The sequence below is a fragment of the Aspergillus nomiae genome (genome assembly GCF_001204775.2).
Source record: "Aspergillus nomiae NRRL 13137 chromosome Unknown contig00131, whole genome shotgun sequence".
Taxonomy (NCBI): Eukaryota; Fungi; Ascomycota; class Eurotiomycetes; order Eurotiales; family Aspergillaceae; genus Aspergillus; species Aspergillus nomiae.
Genome location: NW_015378186.1, coordinates 13,674 through 34,706, shown reverse-complemented (window position 1 = coordinate 34,706; position 21,033 = coordinate 13,674). Strand labels below are relative to the sequence as shown.

Here is a 21,033-nt window from a genome sequence, read left to right as displayed (position 1 = left end):
CGTACAATGCCCAGCGAACTTTTGTCGCGCGGAAAGATGTCATATGAACGCCAAAATACTATGCAGAAATAGACAATCCCACCAAATTAACAAACCAGATACAGATCGGGGAATACATTAACCAAAAAGACCTTCATAACACAATTTACGCGTTGCTAGGGTAGGCAACGTTGTAGGTGGGGACGAACTCCTCCTTCATGGAACGCAAGCTGACGAAGCGAGAAAGCAGGTTTCCACTGCCCGCCTTGTCGTTGGTGCCACTGGCGCGAGCACCACCGAAAGGCTGCTGGCCGACAACGGCACCGGTGCTCTTGCAGTTGATGTAGAAGTTACCGGCGGTGTTGCGGAGAGCATCGTCAGCCTGGCGGAGAGCCTCGCGGTCCTGCGCGAACACAGCTCCGGTCAGACCGTACTCGCCGGTCTGGTCGATCTTCTCGCAGATCTTGGAGAAGTCGGCCTCCGTGGCATCGTTGTAGGCATGGATGACCAGGACGGGACCGAAAAGCTCACGGGACAGGAGAGGGTGGTCGGGGTTGGAAGTGCGGTAGACGGTAGGCTGAATGTACCAGCCCTTGGAGGAGTCGTAGCTGCCACCGGCCAGGAGCTCGAGCTCAGGGTCGTTCTTGGCCTCGTCGATCACCTTAGCCAGCTTGTTGAACGAAGCCTCGTGAATGACGGGACCGCAGAAGTTGGTGAAATCGGTTGGCTCGCCGACCTTGAGCTTCTTGGTCTCGGAGGCAACCTGCTCGAGGAATTCATCGGCGACGGAAGCGGCGACGTACGCGCGGGAAGTAGCACTGCACTTCTGTCCTTGGAACTCGAAGGCTCCACGGACGGTCTGGACGGCGGCATTGCGGATGTCGGCCGACTTGTGAATGAGATGGAAGTTCTTTCCGCCGGTTTCACCGACGATGCGAGGGTAGCTGCGGTACTTGCCCTCAGCAACGCGGTTAGCGATCTGGCCGTAGAGGCTACGGAACACGCTGGTGCTGCCAGTGAAGTGAAGAGCAGCAAACTCGGGGTGGTTGAGGACAGTGCTGGTAACCTCCTCAGCGTCACCAGGAACGAACTGAATGACATTCTTAGGGAGACCAGCCTCCAAGAGAATCTCGTGAACGAGCCAGTTGGACGCAATGGCGGAAGGAGAGGGCTTCCAGACAACGACGTTACCCATCAGAGCAGGGGCACCAGCCAGGTTGCCACCAATGGCGGTGAAGTTGAAAGGACTGATAGCATAAACGAAACCCTCCAGGGCACGGTACTCGACGCGGCTAGTTCCTGTTAGTCACTGTAAAGAAGACCATGCAGGTAAGAAACTCACTTCCAAACGCCAGGAGCGTTGTGAACGGGCTGCTGGGCGTACAGCTCCTCGGCGTACTTGACACCGAAACGGAAGAAGTCGCACAGTTCGGCGGCGGAGTCGATCTCAGCCTGCCAGGCGTTCTTGCCCTGACCGTGCATGGTCAAGGCCATGATATCGTAGCGGTACTTGGTAGCAATCAAGTCGGCCGCCTTGAGGAAGATGCTAGCACGTTCAGCAAATGAAGTGGAAGCCCAAGACTCGCGGGCCTTAAGAGCGGCGTCGATGGCGGCCTGGACATCCGAGGCGCTGGCATGAGAGTATGTGGCCAAAGGAGCATGAGTAGCGGGGCTGGCTTGTGTGAAGGTCTCGGAGCTCTTGATCTGTGAAGTCTGTTAACGCTGATTTTTTAAATACATTCTCAGTGCACAACTAACCTCCTTGCCCGCAATCACCAAAGGAACATTGAAGGGGGCATTTTGCTGGTGCTTCGCCAGGGCTTCCTCGAGACCCTTGCGATCGGGAGAGCCAGGGGCATAGTGTTTCTGTGTTGAGGTTAATATCGCGAGACAAGCAATTCTAAGGGCACGAAGTCGAAACTCACGTTGGGTTCGTTGTCAATACGGGGGACCTTGAAGGTGGCGTAGGATCCCATCGCCCGGATGCTGGAGCGGGCGAAGGAGGACTTGGCCAATGGAAGGCCCCTAGCACGAAGAAGCAATGAGGACTGCATTGTGATGGTTCTCTTCTAATCAATCTCCCGTCCTAGTGTAGAGGATTGATGAGCTCGAAGCAAAAGCGTAGAGAATGAAAGCTGAGGAGAAGGAGAAGAGGAGAAAAGTACTGCGGGGAAGCTCTCGGATTTAGTAGCGGTGTTAGTCAGCTATGTTAACCGGCTTTCCTTTTTCTTTTCCCTTTTTTATTAGAATTTATTACAATTAATTTTTCTACTGAATACAATATTGTCCGTACCGGTACACGGCAAGGTTGCGCCTCCTCCAGCATTCCCGCGAGTACTGATACGGTCCGGTACACATTCCGGGTGGGACGACCGGGCCGGCATTGCATTTCTCTTATGAAGGATGGGCAAAATATACATATTACGCCATATATTTGGAGTATTGTTTCGATTTTGCTGATTGTTGATATGACAATTTAATTATGATAACTTATTGCTATTAGTATCGGTATGCCAAAAGAATTCCAGCTACTATTGTGTCTTCGGCATTGACGAGGCTTCTTTTTCATCTCATCTTTTTTTTTCTTCCCCGCATTTTAGGCTTGTATATGACGTAGTTGAATAGTTCCATTGCCCACGTGAGCAGTAGACCCTTGTATTCATGTACAGTACATCGAAGTATACAGTTACACGTAACTTGTCAGTCAAGACCAAATACGAAGCCAATTCACGCAGGGTAGTCATTTGAAGAATCCAGCAAGATGAACATGAAAAATCCATGATGGAGTTCGCTGTCCAGCCAGCACTAGAGTTGTCACTTGTGATGTGTTGGTTCAAATGACTTGAAGGATGTCTGGGCACGAGTATGTACATCATGCCAACACAGCATTCCTAGGCAGATTTCGAATCCTCCGTGTGCTTCAGCGCCTGGTAAGAAATTGTGGACGAAAAATATGTATATAAATATAAATGAAAGGAGAAACTAGAAATAAAATAAAAATCCAGATAAAGACGAGGTCACGAGGGTGATGATGACGGTAAGAAAAACAACGTAACACTCATAGATTTTCTGCTTTTGTCAGCTGCGCACAGTACATGCATGCCACGTGGCGTTGTAACGAGCGTAAGCTGTATAGTGGAATCTAGTATCTACCAGTACTGGTCCCCAAAGGATAAACACATTGTCCTACAAGTGGCTGATGCAAGATCAGAAGGTAAAGAACCTATCACAGGACTCCCATGATGCAGAGCTTATAGATCACTTGACTCAGATCGGACAATATATAGATACAGACGAACAAACACACAAACACACGCTACTTGCTGCAGCCCAGTGTATAGGCCGAGATTGATCGTGATCTTCCAACTATACCCATAGTAGAAGTAATAAGGCATGGATCTAGACCGCGTAACCATTTCCCTGATTAACCCAATCGTTATCACCAGTCACTTTTAGCACTATACTGTAATACATCTGGAAATTGGGGCAAACCTTCCGGAAGGTCTTTGCGATTGGGGCAGGGACATTTTCCAGGCGACTTAGTAGGTACCCTTTGTGGGGTATCTGATAACTTTACCACCCCAGGTTTACAGCTTATCCGCTGCTAAAATGATGTCGATGTTAAGAACACCTGGGGATCAAACTGTCAAATATCAATTTAGTCATCTTCATCGGTTGTGTGCGCCTATCATGCTGGATGATCAATTCACTTCTACTGTTGATGCATCGAGAAGATCTGAAAGGTTTGAAGATCATAGGACCAACAACATATAGTTCATACTCCGGAATAGAGGCTCCCAATATCCGCAACATACAACCCCTGTCGTTTAGTGGGATTGATCTAAAAAGCTTGAGGCTCATTGAAGTCTATGATTGGAACCGCGTTGTATGATATACCAACTTATCTTGTTCAAGGTGGTCCAAGTGCCGACGACTAGATGAGCTACTAGACTTGATTGGTACTAGTACAGGGAACCTCCAAGCGGTTTAACTGCAGGGCCACGATCTTAGGTAACAGATAAACCGGTTGGCGTCGGACTAGCTTACCGGCAAGGGTCGGCAGCAACTGTGAGTGGTCAGCTCACCGGCCCGGTCAAGCAGCTTATCCTCCGGTGGGGATTTTCTCCCGGCCCGTGAACCGGTCGGTGATCTTAAAGGTAATTCGCCCCTATGCAGATGGTTCATCTTCGGCACGACTGTTCTTATCAAGACCCTCTAGAAAATTCTTGATAACACAGTATGACCCTGTATTCTGTAAATATTACCACCAAGGTCGGACAAGTTGAAGATAAGCTGTTCTGTTCAACTACGTCAGAATATGTCAACCTACAGGTCTGAAGAACGTCAATTGACTTTGACCTCCAATGGAATGTACTCCCGGAAAACTTGAGTAAGGTCAATGTAACTAGAACGTACCCCGTACTGCAGTACAGTAGCCGTCGATCTTAGTCGATCTCATACTAACCCCTTCAGTAGATGCGGTGGGTAGATCAGGGCGAAAGAAAAACAGTCCCGTGACGGTATTGGAGTGTAATACTCACCATCAGCGCCACCACGCGGACGTCACACGCCAGGTATTCTTTAGTCATTACCAACCAACAATCTTTTTGTTCTTCAGACCGGCTGCCTTTGCGGTTTTCACCGGCTAACCCCTTTCCCCGTCTATCTCTAATCATGACTTTTTACTATGGTCAAACAAATGTCATGGAAAGCTACCGGTCTAAATTTTCCCCCTCATTTACGGTGGATTCCTCCGGAAGTACTTATTCATATTTCCGTACTTTTATTCCCTACTTAACCACCATCTGCCTGCTTGACTTGTCCACCCCCATACCTCGACATTAGACAACCAGCTCTATACCTACTACCACAATGAAAGCAGCTCGTCGTCCTTTGCGCCCCCTCGCTGGCACCCCGTCCTCCGTTCTGACCGCTAGATACGTCAGCCGCACCAGCAACCCTAAGTCATCGGTGGCGACTTCGACAACCACAACGAACAATGTGTGGCAGCAAGATCCTCAGGCTCCCAAGCAAGAGTCTTCGCCTTTGGCAAAGCTTCCTATCTCGTCGGTTTTGCGCTCTCTCGTGATTCTGTCCGTCTCATCTTCTACACTTCTCCTGAAGCCATGCATCAAGACACTGTCGATGCTGGCGCATCCTAAGACTGCTGTTCTGGATGTGGCCAAGAACCCCCTGTTGAACATGCTCGTCAAACATACCATCTATAAGCAGTTCAACGCTGGCGAAAACAAGCTCGAAGTCCAGCGGTCCATCGAGGACATTAAGCGTCTTGGATACAGAGGTGTGCTTCTCGGATACGCCAAGGAAGTCCTCGTTGGAGAGAGCAACGTGGACCCGAAGGATGAGCAAGCGGCACGCGAGGAAATCCAGATGTGGCTGGATGGAACCCTGCAGACCGTTGATATGGCGCAGGAGGGAGACTTCGTGGCTCTGAAGTATGTTCTTTGTCTCAATTCTTTGTCTTGGATTTGAACGCAAACTAACTGGTATAGATTCACCGGTATGGGTGTTCAGGCGCTCGATGTCCTGCAGCGTCAGGCTGCCCCAACCGAATTCATGGACCGTGCCATTCAGAAGGTCTGCGATTTGGCTATCTCGCGGAACGTACGCCTGCTCGTGGATGCAGAGGAGCAGGCCGTCCAACCCGGTATTGAGGAATGGACTATGAAGTATCAGAAATACTGCAACTCTCAGACTCCGGGCCGTGCCATCTTCTACAACACTTACCAGGCTTATCTCTGCTCCACTCCCACCACCCTTGCCAAGCACCTTGAAATCTCTCGCCAGGAAGGTTACACTCTTGGTGTCAAGCTGGTCCGTGGCGCGTATCTTAAGACTGAGCCTCGTCACTTGATCTGGTCCACCAAGGAGGACACGGACAAGTGCTACGACGGTGTTGTGGAAGCCCTTTTGACCCGGAAGTACAACTCGATGCTGAAGTCTGCCTCTGAGAAGCACCAGACTGACCTGCCATCTGTTAACGTTATCATCGCCACCCACAACCGTGACTCCGTTCGCAAGGCACATGCTCTTCGTACTGAGCAGGCGATGAAGGGAGAGAACCACGGTGTCGACCTGTCCTATGCTCAACTCCAGGGAATGGCTGACGAGGTCAGCTGCGAACTTCTGCAAGGCTTCCAGAGTCCTGAGGTGATGAAGGGTGCCTCTATGGAGTCTCCCAATGTCTTCAAGCTTTTGACCTGGGGTTCCGTCAAGGAGTGCATGGGTTTCCTGATGAGACGCGCTATTGAGAACACCGAGGCTGTTGGCCGCACCAAGGATTCCCAGAAGGCGATGTTTGAGGAGCTCAAGCGCCGGGCACGCCTGGCATTCCGCCGCAACAACTGATTATCCTTATCGTTATGCCTTCAGTCTTAGCTTTCGTTTCTTTTCTCATTTTTTGGCGTGATCCCCAAGTTCGCATGTCGTTGGCATTTTGATTGATTCCCTCACCCTCTGTTGTTGGGCGAATTGCATATAGATGGCGTTAGCGATTCTGGTTTGGCGAACTTAATGAATGATAATGAAATTAGACACAATTGCTGTCCCTTGGTTCTTATATCATACCTATTTTACGAATATGTGTAGATTGAGAAGTCAATTCCGCCGGGAAAGTCAAGCATGCGGGGTGCTTAATTTCCCGGCGGAATTGATCGTCCTGATAAATAAACCCCGCGCTTCCATTATTAACCCACTTGGAAACCACTCATCTTGCTTGATTCGGCGTTAATCTTGCCATTTCTTTGGCTTCATAATAGTGCAAACACCTGGGGCAATATATCTCTGTTGTGTTCGAACATTGTACAAAGACTGAACAAACCGATACAGCGTACACACCGTGACAATGTATCTTTTGCCAGAGCCAGCCGTTACTCGATTTTTTAGAGAGCTGAGTCGGGAGCAATGTTATACACTTCTCAATGCTCTGTCTGAATCCCTTGTGGAGGTGTCGTCTCAGGCGACAACTCCTGAGTCGGAGCGACTCATCCATCAACCACTCCGTACATCGATTATGACCAAAGAACAAAACATGTCGCTTTTCATGCCGGTTTCGAACACTGCAAACACAGGAATCAAGATCGTAACGCTTTCTCAGGCGCAGGGCCTTACTGCAGTCATCAACATCTTCTCGCCCGAGGGCAAATTGCTAGGTTTGCTTAGCGCAACCGAAGTGACTGCCTTCCGCACTGCACTTGCGGTTATGACACTGTTTGTTCGTTGCAATTCTCTGAAGAAGGAGAACATCGTGATCTTTGGCTCGGGAAAACAGGCCGAGTGGCACGCCCGACTTGCACTTCTCCTAGTCCCGGATCAAGTACGCAGCATTACGCTGATAAACCGGGGTCGTAAAAGGCTGGAAGAGATGAAGGATATTATTGCAGAGCTGCAAGCCGCTCACCCTGGTGTTACATTTGCAACACTCGCAAAAGAGGATACACCAGACTACCAGGGACAACTGCAGGCTGCATTAGCAGCTTGCGATGTTATCTTTAGCTGTACGCCTTCTACGGAGCCTAACTTCCCCTATTCCTACCTCCAGCCATTTAAGCAGCGATTTATCTCTCTCATTGGTTCGTACAAGCCTCATATGAAAGAAATTGATACGGAAACTCTGTTTTCCGGTGGGAACAAAATCTACGTCGACTCGAAGGAGGCATGCTTGGAAGAGTCGGGGGAGCTGATCGATGCGCATGTAAAAGAAGACCAGTTGATTGAGATTGGAGAATTATATGGGAAGCTCGGAAAATCCGAGCCGATCTCTGTCTCGGACACGCAAAATGTGGTTTTTAAATGCGTGGGCATGGGAATTATGGATCTCACTATCGGAAAGACGCTCCTGGATCTTGGAAAAGAACAGGGACTGGGGATGGAGGTCGATGGCTTCTAGATGGTGCCATTTGGGCGACATTGTGAGTGATGGTGCGTCTGGAAGGGACTCAATTCTAGTAAAGACGCCGTTCATTGTGTATAGTGAGTATCCGATTGCATCATCCAGGTGCATTTAGTAGATAAGAGAGACTGAAATATATATTCTGTACAATGGTTTATTTCAATACTAGACGTGGTATTGGATACAATACCAGTCCCCAGATTCGGTTATCTTCTCATGCGGGGCGGTGTAATGACTGGGTAATTGTACCCACGTGCTTATCAGAGTGGAAATTTCAATCTAACTCCCAATCGGGGGAAATTATGTCAGTAACTCACCATACGATTAGGTACTTTTTCTCCTTCTTTTCCCCCAGGTGACTATAGTGCCGGCAGCCACTGCACCCTAAGCTTCCTCCCCCCGACACTCTCTTATTATTATTGGTATATCCCTACCATGCTCCCTCGTTTATTCTGGCCCCCTTGACCTCTTGCCCTACATTTTACCATGGACAGTGGTCTACCGACCCCAGCTGGACTCGGTCAGCAGAAACGACCCCGCGTCTCCGAAGAAAACCGCAAACGAGCCGTTCGAGCGTAAGTAGCTGTCGCACGTGGCTTTTAACCCCAGTAAGTATCGGGGAATGCCTATATGTACTAACATGTCAATCCTGATGTCCAGCTGCGATGGATGTCGCCGGGTGAAGGAAAAATGTGAAGGAGGAGTACCTTGTCGCAGATGTTTGCGTTATCGCCGCCAATGCGTGTTCACACACCCCGACCATGCGGAGAAGGTCGCTCGGTCTTCGTCGATCTCGTACGACCCCTACATATTTTTCTTGGCATCTAAGCTTCGAAATACTTATAATCTATCGTCTATAGTCTCCTCGAACGGAATGCCGGCCTCAGTCGACAGAATCTGGTGGATACGGAACGAATTCGGTACATGGAACGGATCCTTCAGCATTATGTTCCGAACATCTCTTTTGATATTCAGTCCCTCCGTAAAACTGCCGAAGAGCTGAAACATAGACATCGCCATTCTTTCACAGATGCAAACCCTTCGGTTCGCCTTGACGAGGAGGATTTCGAGGATTTGGCCATCGACGATGAGGATTATATGGTGAAGGCTTTACCGGATAATACAACACGTGCGTGCTATCGCCTAAACTTGCATTCTTGGTTCTTAGACGCAGCTTCGTGTACTGGTTCATCTTCTAATTCGAGCGACTGTAGAATATTCCGGAGAGTTTTCCTATCTGAATTTGTCCATGAAAATCCGACAAAAGATCGATGAATGGATGAAAACAGCAGCACCAGAGGTAAAAACACCTCCTTCGCTGGTCATACTGCCTGCTAATCCTAGAAGGCATCTACCGAAACAGACCCATTTGAAGAGCGATGGCGTGCGACGCAGCTCCAATCGGGATCCTCCTTAGTGTCGGCATCGGTGACTTGTCTACCACCACGTTTCGTAGCCGATTTTCTCGTTCAAATATTCTTCAAATACGCGCAGACTAATAACTTTTATGTGGAAGAAGATTGGATAAGAGAGAAATTGAACATTTGTTATACTAACCCATCAAGCCTCTCGTCCAATGATGCTGGCTCCGTATGCTCGATACTTATGGTCCTAGCTGTTGGGACACAGTTTGCTCATATGGAATCGGCCATTCCTGTCAATCGGCCGCCGGTCGACCTGTCGTCGATGGAAGATCATCACTTTTCGGAAGATGAAGTTGGCCTGACTTTTTATCAGTTCGCTTCGAAGCTGGTTCCAGATATCCTTGCGACAGTCTCTATCCGGAGCGTACAAGCTTGCTTATTGATCGGAACTTATTTGTTACCCCTCGACACCTCGGGCCTTTGCTATACTTACTTCGGTCTAGCCCTTAAAATGGCTATTCAAAATGGCATGCACCGGAGATACCAGGGTGAAGGACTCTCCCCTCGAATGATCGAGGTCCGCAATCGAGTTTTCTGGACAGCTTACACCATTGAGAAGTGAGAAATCCCCTGCCTTGGACCCTGAGCCCCATGCTTACTGTGTTTTAGGCGCGTCAGTATTCTTCACGGGCGACCTGTATCTTTGTCAGATTCGGATGTGGATGCCGCTATGCCGGTTGATTTTCCGGGCTTGAACCTAACAGGGCAGGTCTCAAATCATACCAACATGGTGACTTTGATCACCCTCACTCTTAAACTTGGCGAAGTTGCCAATGAGATGTGCGTATTAACTTCCTCTCTTCTGTTTTAGCCCTTCGCTGATGCCATGAAAAAGATCTGCATTGCGAAAATCTCGCAGGGGCCAACAGCAGGAGTGCCTTGAACGACTACTCAATTTGCGGAAGAGCCTCGTCGATTGGTGGGCTACACTGCCAGAAGAGACTAATTGTCGAGATTTGAACCCATCAGGGCCACTATTCCGCTCCAACGTTCACTTGAAACTGGATTACTGCCTGACTCGCATTTTCCTTGGGCGCCCATTTCTGTTCAGCAACTTTAAGATACTCAATGCCGCCACCACTCCTCAAGCCCAACCGTTTAAAACACCGTCAGGTGTTTCAAAGAATAGATCGACACTCATCACTGATTGTGTAGAAGCTGCCCTCGAAATCATTAATCTCTGTCAGTTACTCCGGGATGAGTCCGGTCTTGCTCGGGCATCGTTCACTGAATTCAGCTCTTGCCGTGCTGCTCTCCTTGTTATCCTTGCACAGAGTTTGACGAAGCGAACCGAGCGGTTACGCGAAGCACTTGAAAAAGGCATGGTCTTGATCAAGATCATGTCAATGGGCGTGGGATCTGCACGTTCCGCTGTTAGTGTGATTGAGACTCTCGAGAGAGCCATTAGCCGTCTCGAAGATTGGAGTGAAAGGCAGGCACCGGACAATACCGGCTCCATGGAATCAGCATATGATCGCTTCAAGAATTGGGAGATGCTCTGGAAAACTGGGCCAATGTCACCCGAGCTTGTTCCTTTCCATGAGCAATATCCGGCTGGAAGGAGCAGCATTCCTCCTGTCCCTGTTACACCAATGACCGGCACTTCAGGTGGCAACGACCCGATGGAAGGCGACGTCGCAAATACAGAAATTACCACATTATCGGACTATTCCGCCTCTCATGCAGCTTCGTTACCTCCAATGCCTCGTTTTGGTTTCGATCATTTTGTGTCCAACTTCCCGCAAGAGCTGGACGAATTTACCGCTATCCCCTGCTTTGAACCCGATGCACAGCAAAACCTCTCTAGCGATATCAACAATCCGGATACCAAGTGGATGCAATTTACCACTGATTGATTAAACCCAACTTATGGCCCTGGGTACATATTATATTTTTTTTTCACGATGAGGACTTGGTTGTGTTATTCGTCTTATTAAGCGTGGCGACGTCACTTTACATGCGATGCAATCGTTGAATATTTTCAGTTGATAGTAGTCGATGCTCTACAGTTCATACAAGATACCTAGATAGTATATGGCGAATGCTTTGTTCATTGAAGCAAAATCATGAAACGCTTGAAGTGTATTGAAACTAGACACGCAAGGCATCTAGGCGGGTATATGTTTAATCAAAAGTGACCTTCTTACCCTGGAATGCAGCCGTAGCCTTCTGCTCCTTAGCCCGCTTGGCTGCCTCCCAGGAAGGATGCAGGGGCTTGTCATCCTCGGGCTTTCTCCTCTGTACAGGAGGACCACGCTGAGGACGGTCTCCACCATACTGAGGCCTCCCACCTCGTCCCTGGCCTCGCCTTCCTCTCGGGCCTTCAGAGCCATCCGTTGCACCCCGACGCATATCCCAACCATTATCCCGACTCCTCTTTTGCTGGTTCTGTTGTTGCTTTACGTGGTTTGCTCCACTGCCGTACTTCTTTTCCCACAAGGCACGACGCGCCTGTTGACCCATTCGATTCTTCCGGCGTGGTTGTTGTCCCTCGATGTCTTCTGGTTCAGACTCCGACCCGGAAAAGTATCCACCCATGGTTAGGGAAGGCAGGAATGTTGTACTGGTAGCCGGGGCACTCGATGTCTTACTGCTCTTGGCCTTCTTAGCCGGTGGCGAGTCCGGTGATGGAGACCGGGAGATAGACATGTCAGACGGTGCTTTTAGATTGACGCCCCCGTCGGAGTCATCATCGTCACTCGCTGCACCATCTGCACCATCCTCATCCTCATCCTCCGAACCCGGCGCAAGCCTCGAATCGAATTGCGCAAAGTCTATACTCTCCGCATCGCTCATGACTTCATCTCCTTCCTCAGATTCCTCGCCTTCCTTGCCCTCCTCTTCATCGAATTTCGCAACTGCCGCAGCTATTCTAGGGTCCTCCGGTTCACTATCCGATACGGATACAGCCCGCTGTTCCGTCTTCGTCTTCGGCGCACTTTCTTTTGACCCAGCCTCCTTGCCCTTCTCCTTCTTTCCACCAGCCACGTCCTCCACCCCTAGTAGCTTTTTGATATCGGCCATGATATTCGGAAACGCATTCTTCACCGGATTGGACTTATACAACCGCGCAGTAACATTCGCCTCCGCCGAACTCCGCGGCCCCTCCGCAGAGATATTCTTCGACTCTTTAAACTGAATAAAAGCAGGCGCCTCGGAAATCCGTTTCGTCTTGAACAACTGTTTGAAAAGATACTTTTGCGCCGTAGCGGTTGGATCAAGACTCTACCATACCGATTGCAATTAGCATGCGATCAACCCCGACTGAGTAGTATACCGCGCATAAGAACCCAAGATATAAAAGAAATAGATAGAAAATGAAGATATAGAACCACAGGACAATACAAACCTTGATAAACTCAATCTCCTCCGCGATTTTCTGCAACGCCTCGGAGCTCCCCTGCGACTTGGCGGTTTTTTCTCTCCTCGATAATTTCTGCCTCTCGAAGCCCTTGGCGACCTTCAGCGCTCGCGATAGGAGGACGACGCCCTGCTCGAACTTTTGCGTCAGGCGCATGGTTTGCACGTTGTATGTGCGCTTGGGACCGGAGTCCACGTCGGAGAGCTTGCGTTTGGGCATTTTGGTATTGCTTTTTCTGTTTTCTTCTTTCTTTCTTTGTCCTGCTTCGTTTTGCGAGGTATGGGGTTATTTTCAGATAAGAGGGTAAGGAGTTGGGATCTTGTTGGTTGGTGTTGTGGTGGTTTGGGCTTGAGATGGTGGTTGATGGGGTCTTAGAATATTCTTTTTTCTTTTTTATGATACAGATTTATGCCCGCGCCAAGAAGTGGATTTTGCTTGTGCCGTTGCTTTCCTCTAGTATTTTTTAACCAGGATTTTCTCACTAGTGGCCTTATCTGCCTTTATTTATATCTTATAAATCCGGGTGTAATGATTGGACGAGGGGTCTGGAGCTATCGATTAAACTATTTTCGTTTTTAAGGGTTAATTGGATTTTATATGTGGTTTCAATGGTGATTGACAGTTCTTCTTGTCTCTTTTCTCTTTTACTTGATGGGCTTGTGACCAAACAATTGCACTGAATTCACTCGTAGACGTATGTACATACAAACAGGAAAGGAAATACGAATACACTGCTCTATTTCTTTTCCTCCGGCTTCTCCTCGGGCTTGGGGGTAGGAAGCTTGAACTATTCCATTTAGTTAGCGAAAGTAAGTCAATTGCGAGTTCTAGCCATCTTACCGACGCGGGGGTTCTGTCCTCGCCCGGTCCAACAGGCTCCCAGGCGGCAGAGCCACCCTCGAAGTTCCGGAATGCCTGCGTAAGCTCGAGAGGCTCGATAACAATGCGTTTCTTCTCTTCGTCATATCGGAGTTCGGTATATCCGGTCAAGGGGAAGTCCTTGCGCAGAGGATGGCCGTCGAAACCGTAGTCGGTCATGATACGGCGCAGGTCGGGGTGGCCGGTGAAGAAGACACCGAACATATCGTACACTTCACGCTCGTACCAGAGAGCTCCCTCGAACAGACCAGTGACACTGGGAACCGGGGTGGCCTCATCGGCGTAGGTCTTCACACGGATACGGGAGTTGTGACGAACGCTCAGCATGTTGTAAACGACCTCAAAACGCTGGTCCTTCGTGGGGAAGTCGACGGCCGTGATATCGGAGATCTGGGTGAATTCGGCGGCGGTGTGGTACTTGAGGAAGCTCATCAATGGGATAACACCGGAGGGAGGGACGTAAACGACCAGTTCGTCCTTCCATACGGTGAACTGCTGGACGTATTTGGGCAGACAGGACATGATGTACTGGCCGTACTGGTGCAGAGCATCGGCCTTGTCCTGGTACTTGTCGGCAGGGTTGACGACGGGAGCGCGGAGAGCGCCCTCAGCTGTAGAGAGTCAGTCAGTTGCAATTGGTGCCAACGTAAAGCTATCGTCCGAAGCCACACGTACGAGGACGCTGAGCCTGGCGCATATTGGGAGGCTCGGGGATCGACTCCTTCAGCAGAGGGGTCGTCGAGAAAGGACGGCACATGCGGGACGACCGCGCGGCCGAAGCCAGCGAGCGGCCGGTGCCCAACCGCATCAGGGAACGAGCAGAGGCCATTGTGGATGGCAATTGCGGGTGAGAGGCAACGGGGAGGTGGAGGGGAGACAGCGGAGATGCTCGTCATCCACTCCCAGGGAGCTTTTCCTCGAAGTTGGACGTGAGGCATCACGTGCACGCTGACATAAGCCAGGCATTCTTTCCGGCGGGCTGCAAACGAAGCAAACGGGTGCAAACCCAACCAAAGCTTCACTTCTCTTTCTCTTTCGCCTCCAAGTCTCTCCTCTTCTCCCTGTTCTGGTCCGCTTCTGTTACTCTCCCCACGTTGTCGATCTCTCTTTAGATTCCCTCAGTCCTTCGTCCTCTTCTTCTTCTCTTACCTCGAGGGTTTCTTACTCTACCTTAATACGTTTTTCTTTTATATTCTTCCTCCTTCCGCCCCGGGTTGGTTGATGTGTACTGGTCTTTTAATCCGACTATCGTCTTTCTAGATTGTACCTTTCCACACACACATTCGGCAACCATGTCAAATCGCCAACAGATAGACTCCGTCATTGATGACGACGACGAGTTCTGGTACGTGCTGCGTTGTTGGGCTGGAATATGAATAGGGTTGGGCTGATAATGACGATCTTCTGTAGCCCCCTGTGCATTGAGGAATTCGACCTGTCCGACAAGAACTTTAAGCCGTGTCCTTGTGGGTATCAGGTACGTTACCCCTCGCTCTCCCGTCATGGTGACAACGGTTGTCACCAAACGACATTCGCGACCCCCCCATATGCGACTGTGCAAGGCACTGACATGAAATGACCAGATCTGCCAATTCTGTTACAACAACATCAAAACCCACAGCGAAGAAGGCCGCTGCCCCAACTGCAGACGGGTTTACGATGAGAGTACCATACAGTATAAAGTTCCCGATGCAGACGAGTAAGTGAAAGTCCCTTGCGATTTGAGACGTTGCTTTTTCGGCGGTTCTTGGCGCTAACTGCGGATCCCGCAAACTAGATTTAAAGCGGACTTGGCATTAAAGCATCGAAAGGCTGCCGCTGCGAAGAAGAAGGAGGCGGAAAAGCGCGAGATCGAGGCTTCGAGTCGGAAGAACTTGGCTGGTGTGAGGGTCGTGCAGAAGAACCTGGTCTACGTAATTGGCCTCAACCCCACCATACGCGACGAAAGTCAGCTCCTCCAGACCCTTCGCGGACGGGATTATTTCGGCCAATATGGAGAGATCGAAAAGATCGTCGTCAGCAAGGCAAAGCCCGGTGGCAACCCCAACCAAGGCATCGGCGTCTACGTTACCTACTCGCGGAAGTCGGATGCCGCAACCTGTATCGGTTCAGTGGATGGATCTGTAAACGGGGATCGTGTCTTGAGGTACGTCGCTTCTTGACTACGTGTTTGCAACACAACTGGATTATTGACTTGACTAGGGCTCAATACGGTACGACGAAGTATTGCTCCTCCTTCCTGCGCAACGAGCAGTGCCATAATAGAAATTGCACCTTCCTACACGAGACAGGTGAGGATAGTGAAAGCTATAGTCGGCAGGATCTCTCCTCTATGAACACTCTTTCGAGTCAACGTCCGAATGGTGCACCTAGTGGACCCAGTCATACGATCCCCCCACACGTTGCCCGCTCTTCCGCCATGCCGCTGTCGCAACCGATGCGCCGTCAGCCCAGTAAAGACGATGGTGCCAGCAGCCGCCCTCCTGATGGGTCCGCCCTTCCTTCCTCTGCAAGTTGGGCGAATAAGGACTCAGTGATCAGCCGGACAAGGCGGGCAAGTCTTACAGCTAGTCAAGCGTCTCAGAGTCCACGACCCGCGAGTGCCAATGTTGCGACCAGTACAGAGGAACCCAAGCGTGCCGAGAAGCAACCTACCCCTGTTCAAGAACGCCGCCAAACCCCGCTGCCAGAGACCCAGTCTTCAACTCCTAGTTCTCCCTCTGAACCCCAACCGCCCGTTGACGCGGATACACCTCTATTTGAGAATTTGATCAAGGCCGTTAATTCTCCTGATTTCAAGTTTATCTTTTCGGCGGCTGGTCTGCCCGCAGATGAAGTTGCTCTCATCGAGAATCACCCTTCATTTATTGATCCTTATGGTGGCGTAAAGCGTCGGGCAATGCGGGAGAAAGCAGAGCAAGAGCGTGCAAAGCGAGATCAAGAGCTGCTTCAATCGGCAGCTGTTGAAGAAGAAACAAGGGAGAGCGGCAGCCTTCAACTTGGTGGCGAGCCGGATGAAGCCCACCCTGCAAGAGGTCGTGGTTCGCGGGAGTCACATGGTGCTATCCAGCCGCCTTCACAGCAGGGTACTACAACAAACTCGGTGGTCGGCTCCCCAGTTTCTGCGTCTAGTCATCAGTTCCATGGACTGAACCTAGCTGGCCGGAGTTTGACCCCTCTCCAACAGCAACAACTGATGCTACTCAAATCTGCTAGCAATCAACAGGCCGGCATTGTGGACCCATTGCAGGGTGGACTTGCCTCTGCTGCCTTGGACCAGGCTGCTGTTCGCCAAGGCCTTTTGCAGACCCAGATGGCACAGCTTAACGCTTTGCAGGCGCAGAACCGCCAAAACTCTCGCTTTTCCTTCACTAATGATGCTGGATCGAAGAATCTTCCCAACGCACGTATGCTAAGCCAGCAGGCTTCCCTGATGCAATCCGGGACCCCTAACCCACTTGCTGCGCCCAGTCCTCAACATGGGCTTACTAGCAGCTTCTACACCAGCGGCGTTCAGGGTCCACCTCCAGGCCTGAAGACGGCCGGCACGCCCCCCATTAGTGGAGGAGGAATGTTCGCTCAAGGCCACGGTTTTACAACAAATTCTAATCTTGGTTTGGCTGGCAGTATTGGGAAGCAGGAGGCCAACCCGGATTTGATGCGCGAGCTTCTGCGGAGCCGTAGTGGCACAAATGCTAGTGGTTTACAGGCACCGGATGCCGCTAAGCGTGAGTTCATGTTTCCTTTCCTCCAACAGCACCAAACTCCCCCTCCCCTGACTCCTGCCAATGGCCTTCTCAGCTCTTTCTATGGCTCTCAGACCGGAAACTACTCCGAGTCTGGGCCACAGAAGCAGAAGAAGAAGGGGAAGAAGCACAGACACGCTAACACTTCCTCCGGTGGAGGCGGTGTAGTAGATCTTGCGGACCCGAGTATCCTGCAGGCGAGGATGCACCAGGTGGGTGCGAATGCTGCTGCTGGGCAAGCGCTTTATGGGAGTCAGGGTCAAGGTGGGTACAATCACACTATGATGTACGGAGGCGGCTTCAACCGCTGGTGATGGTTGTTCGCCTTCTTATAATATTCTCTGTTCTCATTTCTTTCCCTGTTATTATGATGACTACCCTTTTCTATCCCCTTTATGCGAATTGTGTTTCTCCTTAACTTCACGACATGATATCATGTTTCTCTAGATGGGGGGCAGGATATGCGTTTTGTTCAGTTCTCATATTTGATTCGATGTTCAAACTTTGCGACATATTTCCACTCTGCAACGAAGCATTAAGCAATCGGCTCTGAAAAGAACAAGATTCTCGGGCTAGGCGTACCATTGGCGTTATGTTTATTCAACCTCTGTTTTTGTTTTTTTCCGTTCATAATCGTTCCTGTCCTCCAATATTCCCCGTGGATGCGAGGCCTCGGCGCATTTCATAGACACTTCGTGTCTTCTGGGCCCATATTGGTTGGCTGGACATCGTATGTCTGTTCTTTTTGCATCCAAGCTGGGTTGATATATCAGCGTCTTGGTGGCCGATTCCCTCTGGTCATGACTTTATGTACGTTAACCTCCCTGCCCTGGCTTTGTTATAACGAAGAAGGGCCCTCTATTTGAAACCAATCTCTCACAATTACTGTTCATATAGAGATCTTTATCATTTGTATTTGCCAGGTCAGCATGGCCGGGCCATTTTTGTAATTAAGCTGCCTGCCCTGTCGTATCGCTTGTCTTATTCCCGTGTTGTGGAGAGCCTGCTGCCCGCTTGTTCCTTCTTAGTGTCCGATTTGCTTTAGTGTCTTCCTTGCTTCTGGTGATGTCGCTGGTTTTCTCTCGCTCCTCTGCCTACGCATTCCTCCCGACAGACCTCCTCCCATCCACACATGTTTGCAAACGTATGCTAACATATGTGAACTAGTTGATGAAGAATTTCCCCCTCTCGGCGCCCCCGCAAAGGACAAACGCCCGGTGGACAGCTTTGGATTCTTAGGCCGATCACATTTTTCTACTGAACCTCAAAGCTCCGCACGCGCCGGAACTCCAACCTTACCGCCAGGTCTTCCCTTACCTCATGCCCATCCCGCGTCTGCATTATTTCAGAGTCCATTAAATCCTTCCAGCCCGGTCTCCGCTGTCTCTCTTCCACCCGGTCTGAATGTTCCTTTCAACAGGCTTGGGACTCCTTCCCAGAGCTTCCAGGAGACCATCTCTGGCCGGCAGTCGCCGGACATGAAAAGCACACAGGATCATGGAGCCATCTCAAATCGAGCTAAAAATGCTTCTGAAATATCCTTGGGGTCGCCAGTACCAAAGTCAGCTAATAAAGCTCGCTCCCAACCCAAGGATGACCTGACAGTTGCCTCTGATGATAAGTCAAGCAAAAAGTCAGGGGGTATCACTGAAGAGAAGTCAGCCTCTACGACGGCAAAGGGGAAGCCTATGAAGTTGGATATCCCACTCAATACGTCTCAAGTCCTGGATAGCACCCCCTTGAAAGGCGAGCAATTGGCCCAGAGTGCCATCGGTTCTCGCCCAAATACACCATTGACTGGAGTTTCACGTGTCTCTGACTCCTCGGTTCCACGTCAACCCAGGGTTCTTCGTGTTGTTGATACTCCGAAAACTGAGACTCCCCCTCCTGCCTCAGCCACTCAATCCATATCATCCCAGCTTGCCATGGCTAAGGGACGATCGAGAAGACCCAGCGTATCTTCCATAAGCAGGCCTGATACTCCTGGTGACTTTGGATCGGAAGCTGATCTGTATACGTCGGCGTCCGTTTCTCGCGCAAACTCTCCTCCTGCATCATCTAGGATTGGCTCTGCACCTGTACGCTCCATGACTAAGAGCCAAGCCAAGAAAGAACGTAGACAGAAGGCCAAGGAGATGGAAGCCAAGAAGCATGAGGCGGTGTCTGCTATTGTTGAGGAGCCAGTGCAGGCGCCTATTATTGGAAGGAAGCGGAAGACCAAGAAGACCCCGGCAAGCAATCCTGAGTCAACTGCCGCAACGCCGGACAATACCAACGAAGCCGCGAAGCCCAATACTAGTGGGAAAGAAGTTACTGACAAGGTTGATCAGCGGGCTGAAACGAAGAAGAACAAGTCGAAAGATAAGGCTGCGAAGGATACTAAGCCTAGCGTTGTCGAAGAGAAGGAGGCCCCTGCACAGAAGACTGCAGCAGAAGCGTGGCGTTCTAACAACACTATTGAGCAGTTGATCAAGGATTCAGAAGCTGCTGCTGTTCCAATCAAAGAGTTGTTCTCGGAGCGAACATCTGTCCTGCCAATACTGCTCGCTCAGCTCCACAAGGCGGGCAATCTGGATCTCCATGCCCATCCCTTGTTTAACCCACCTAATTTGGCCCAACGTGTGGACATGAAGTGCACTGCGGATGATTATGAAATCTTGAAGCAGCCTGTCGAGTTGACCGAGGAACACCGCAAAGCATTGCTGCGTGGAGAACCAGTTCGGATCAACTCTGACTCCAATTTGACTAAGTATCGCTGCTTAATCACTCCTCGCGGCTGTGTTCTTCGTCATTTGGGTCCAGAGGAAGAAGAACGTTATCTTGAGCTTGAGAAACGCATCAGCGCTTCCATTGATCCCTTCCCCGAGTATCCGCCGACGTCAATCACGGAACCCGACGTGACAAACCGTGGTGGTGGGCTTGATGCTCTTTTTGCTACACCGGAAAACTTTAATATATGCTGGGTCGGTGAAACGTCGGTTGGGATTTCGTCTGCATCGCACTCTGGCGATATGACTATACCTGACTGTGCAGTTCCTTCTGATACTCCTACGCCACCAAACGTTCTCTCAGCCATGGAGGCGGACAGCACTCGCAGTCACAATTGGGCTATTGCCAATACCGCTGAATTGGTAAATGCCACTGCCACTTCTGTTCGGTCCTTTGCCGCAGCCACCGCCAAGCATATGCTGGGAGCTGCAGGTGTCGTCATGGGCAATATGCCGGATCTGGATGATGTGGTTGGAATGACAGATGAGGAGCTTCGTACGTTTGCTGCCAAGTCGCAGAAGGAACTTGAATCATCGCGCAAAGACCTTGACTCCATTGACAAAAAACTCAATGCATTGGTCAAGCGGAACAAGAAGCTCGCACAGCAGGCTTTGGCCACCTCTGTTGAGGGATGAGCTGCCTTGAGGGAACTTGGGCAGGGCTATCCTTGAATCTGTAAAATAAAGACATGGGGATTTCCCTGTGGAATTGTAAACTATGTATTATTTACTGTACAAACTCATGAGCGTTGTTTTTACATGCTTGGAGTTGGGGGGCTCAAAAAGCGCATCCGTTGAAAAGACATTGTTTTGTATCCGGTTATCAAGGAAACGTGGGAAGTTACATAGAGGTTTTCAAAGTCCAGCTCAGTGGCTCTGCAATTAGCAATGGACATACATTCGTTTGTGTACCACATGCTACAACCTAATACTTCTCTTCGCTCATAGCCTTCAGGCTTACCCT

At 50.2% G+C, this 21,033-nt stretch overlaps 7 protein-coding genes across 7 annotated transcripts; 4 read left to right on the top strand and 3 right to left on the bottom strand.

Moving 5' to 3' along the window:
* Positions 1 to 145: 145 nt before the first annotated feature.
* prnC (delta-1-pyrroline-5-carboxylate dehydrogenase prnC) lies at positions 146 to 2,033 on the bottom strand (the record flags this gene model as incomplete). Its single annotated transcript, XM_015550875.1, has 4 exons — positions 146 to 1,271; positions 1,322 to 1,683; positions 1,738 to 1,845; positions 1,905 to 2,033. The coding sequence occupies 4 exons, from the start codon at positions 2,031 to 2,033 to the stop codon at positions 146 to 148; spliced, it is 1,725 nt and encodes a 574-aa protein (XP_015406949.1).
* A 2,818-nt stretch (positions 2,034 to 4,851) lies between these two features.
* Positions 4,852 to 6,348, top strand: ANOM_005617 (proline dehydrogenase family protein; the record flags this gene model as incomplete). Its single annotated transcript, XM_015550874.1, has 2 exons — positions 4,852 to 5,435; positions 5,493 to 6,348. The coding sequence occupies 2 exons, from the start codon at positions 4,852 to 4,854 to the stop codon at positions 6,346 to 6,348; spliced, it is 1,440 nt and encodes a 479-aa protein (XP_015406942.1).
* A 496-nt stretch (positions 6,349 to 6,844) lies between these two features.
* Positions 6,845 to 7,888, top strand: ANOM_005616 (putative proline utilization protein PrnX; the record flags this gene model as incomplete). The annotated part of the gene is made up of 1 exon (XM_015550873.1): positions 6,845 to 7,888. One exon carries the CDS (start codon positions 6,845 to 6,847, stop codon positions 7,886 to 7,888), a length of 1,044 nt encoding a protein of 347 aa, XP_015406943.1.
* Positions 7,889 to 8,377: 489 nt separating this feature from the next.
* On the top strand, positions 8,378 to 11,171 carry ANOM_005615 (Zn(II)2Cys6 transcription factor; the record flags this gene model as incomplete). Its single annotated transcript, XM_015550872.1, has 7 exons — positions 8,378 to 8,466; positions 8,552 to 8,686; positions 8,752 to 9,020; positions 9,106 to 9,191; positions 9,239 to 9,873; positions 9,925 to 10,095; positions 10,151 to 11,171. The coding sequence occupies 7 exons, from the start codon at positions 8,378 to 8,380 to the stop codon at positions 11,169 to 11,171; spliced, it is 2,406 nt and encodes an 801-aa protein (XP_015406940.1).
* A 268-nt stretch (positions 11,172 to 11,439) lies between these two features.
* On the bottom strand, positions 11,440 to 12,895 carry ANOM_005614 (BUD22 family protein; the record flags this gene model as incomplete). The annotated part of the gene is made up of 2 exons (XM_015550871.1): positions 11,440 to 12,540; positions 12,665 to 12,895. The coding sequence occupies 2 exons, from the start codon at positions 12,893 to 12,895 to the stop codon at positions 11,440 to 11,442; spliced, it is 1,332 nt and encodes a 443-aa protein (XP_015406941.1).
* A 485-nt stretch (positions 12,896 to 13,380) lies between these two features.
* On the bottom strand, positions 13,381 to 14,436 carry ANOM_005613 (complex I 30 kDa subunit family protein; the record flags this gene model as incomplete). The annotated part of the gene is made up of 3 exons (XM_015550870.1): positions 13,381 to 13,463; positions 13,517 to 14,166; positions 14,231 to 14,436. Coding segments are annotated over 3 exons (906 nt in total), but the record flags the coding sequence as incomplete, so codon positions are not given.
* A 411-nt stretch (positions 14,437 to 14,847) lies between these two features.
* On the top strand, positions 14,848 to 20,705 carry ANOM_005612 (CCR4-NOT core ubiquitin-protein ligase subunit MOT2; the record flags this gene model as incomplete). Its single annotated transcript, XM_015550869.1, has 6 exons — positions 14,848 to 14,900; positions 14,966 to 15,032; positions 15,139 to 15,254; positions 15,333 to 15,701; positions 15,758 to 17,565; positions 18,469 to 20,705. The coding sequence occupies 6 exons, from the start codon at positions 14,848 to 14,850 to the stop codon at positions 20,703 to 20,705; spliced, it is 4,650 nt and encodes a 1,549-aa protein (XP_015406947.1).
* Between the last annotated feature and the right edge of the window lie 328 nt (positions 20,706 to 21,033).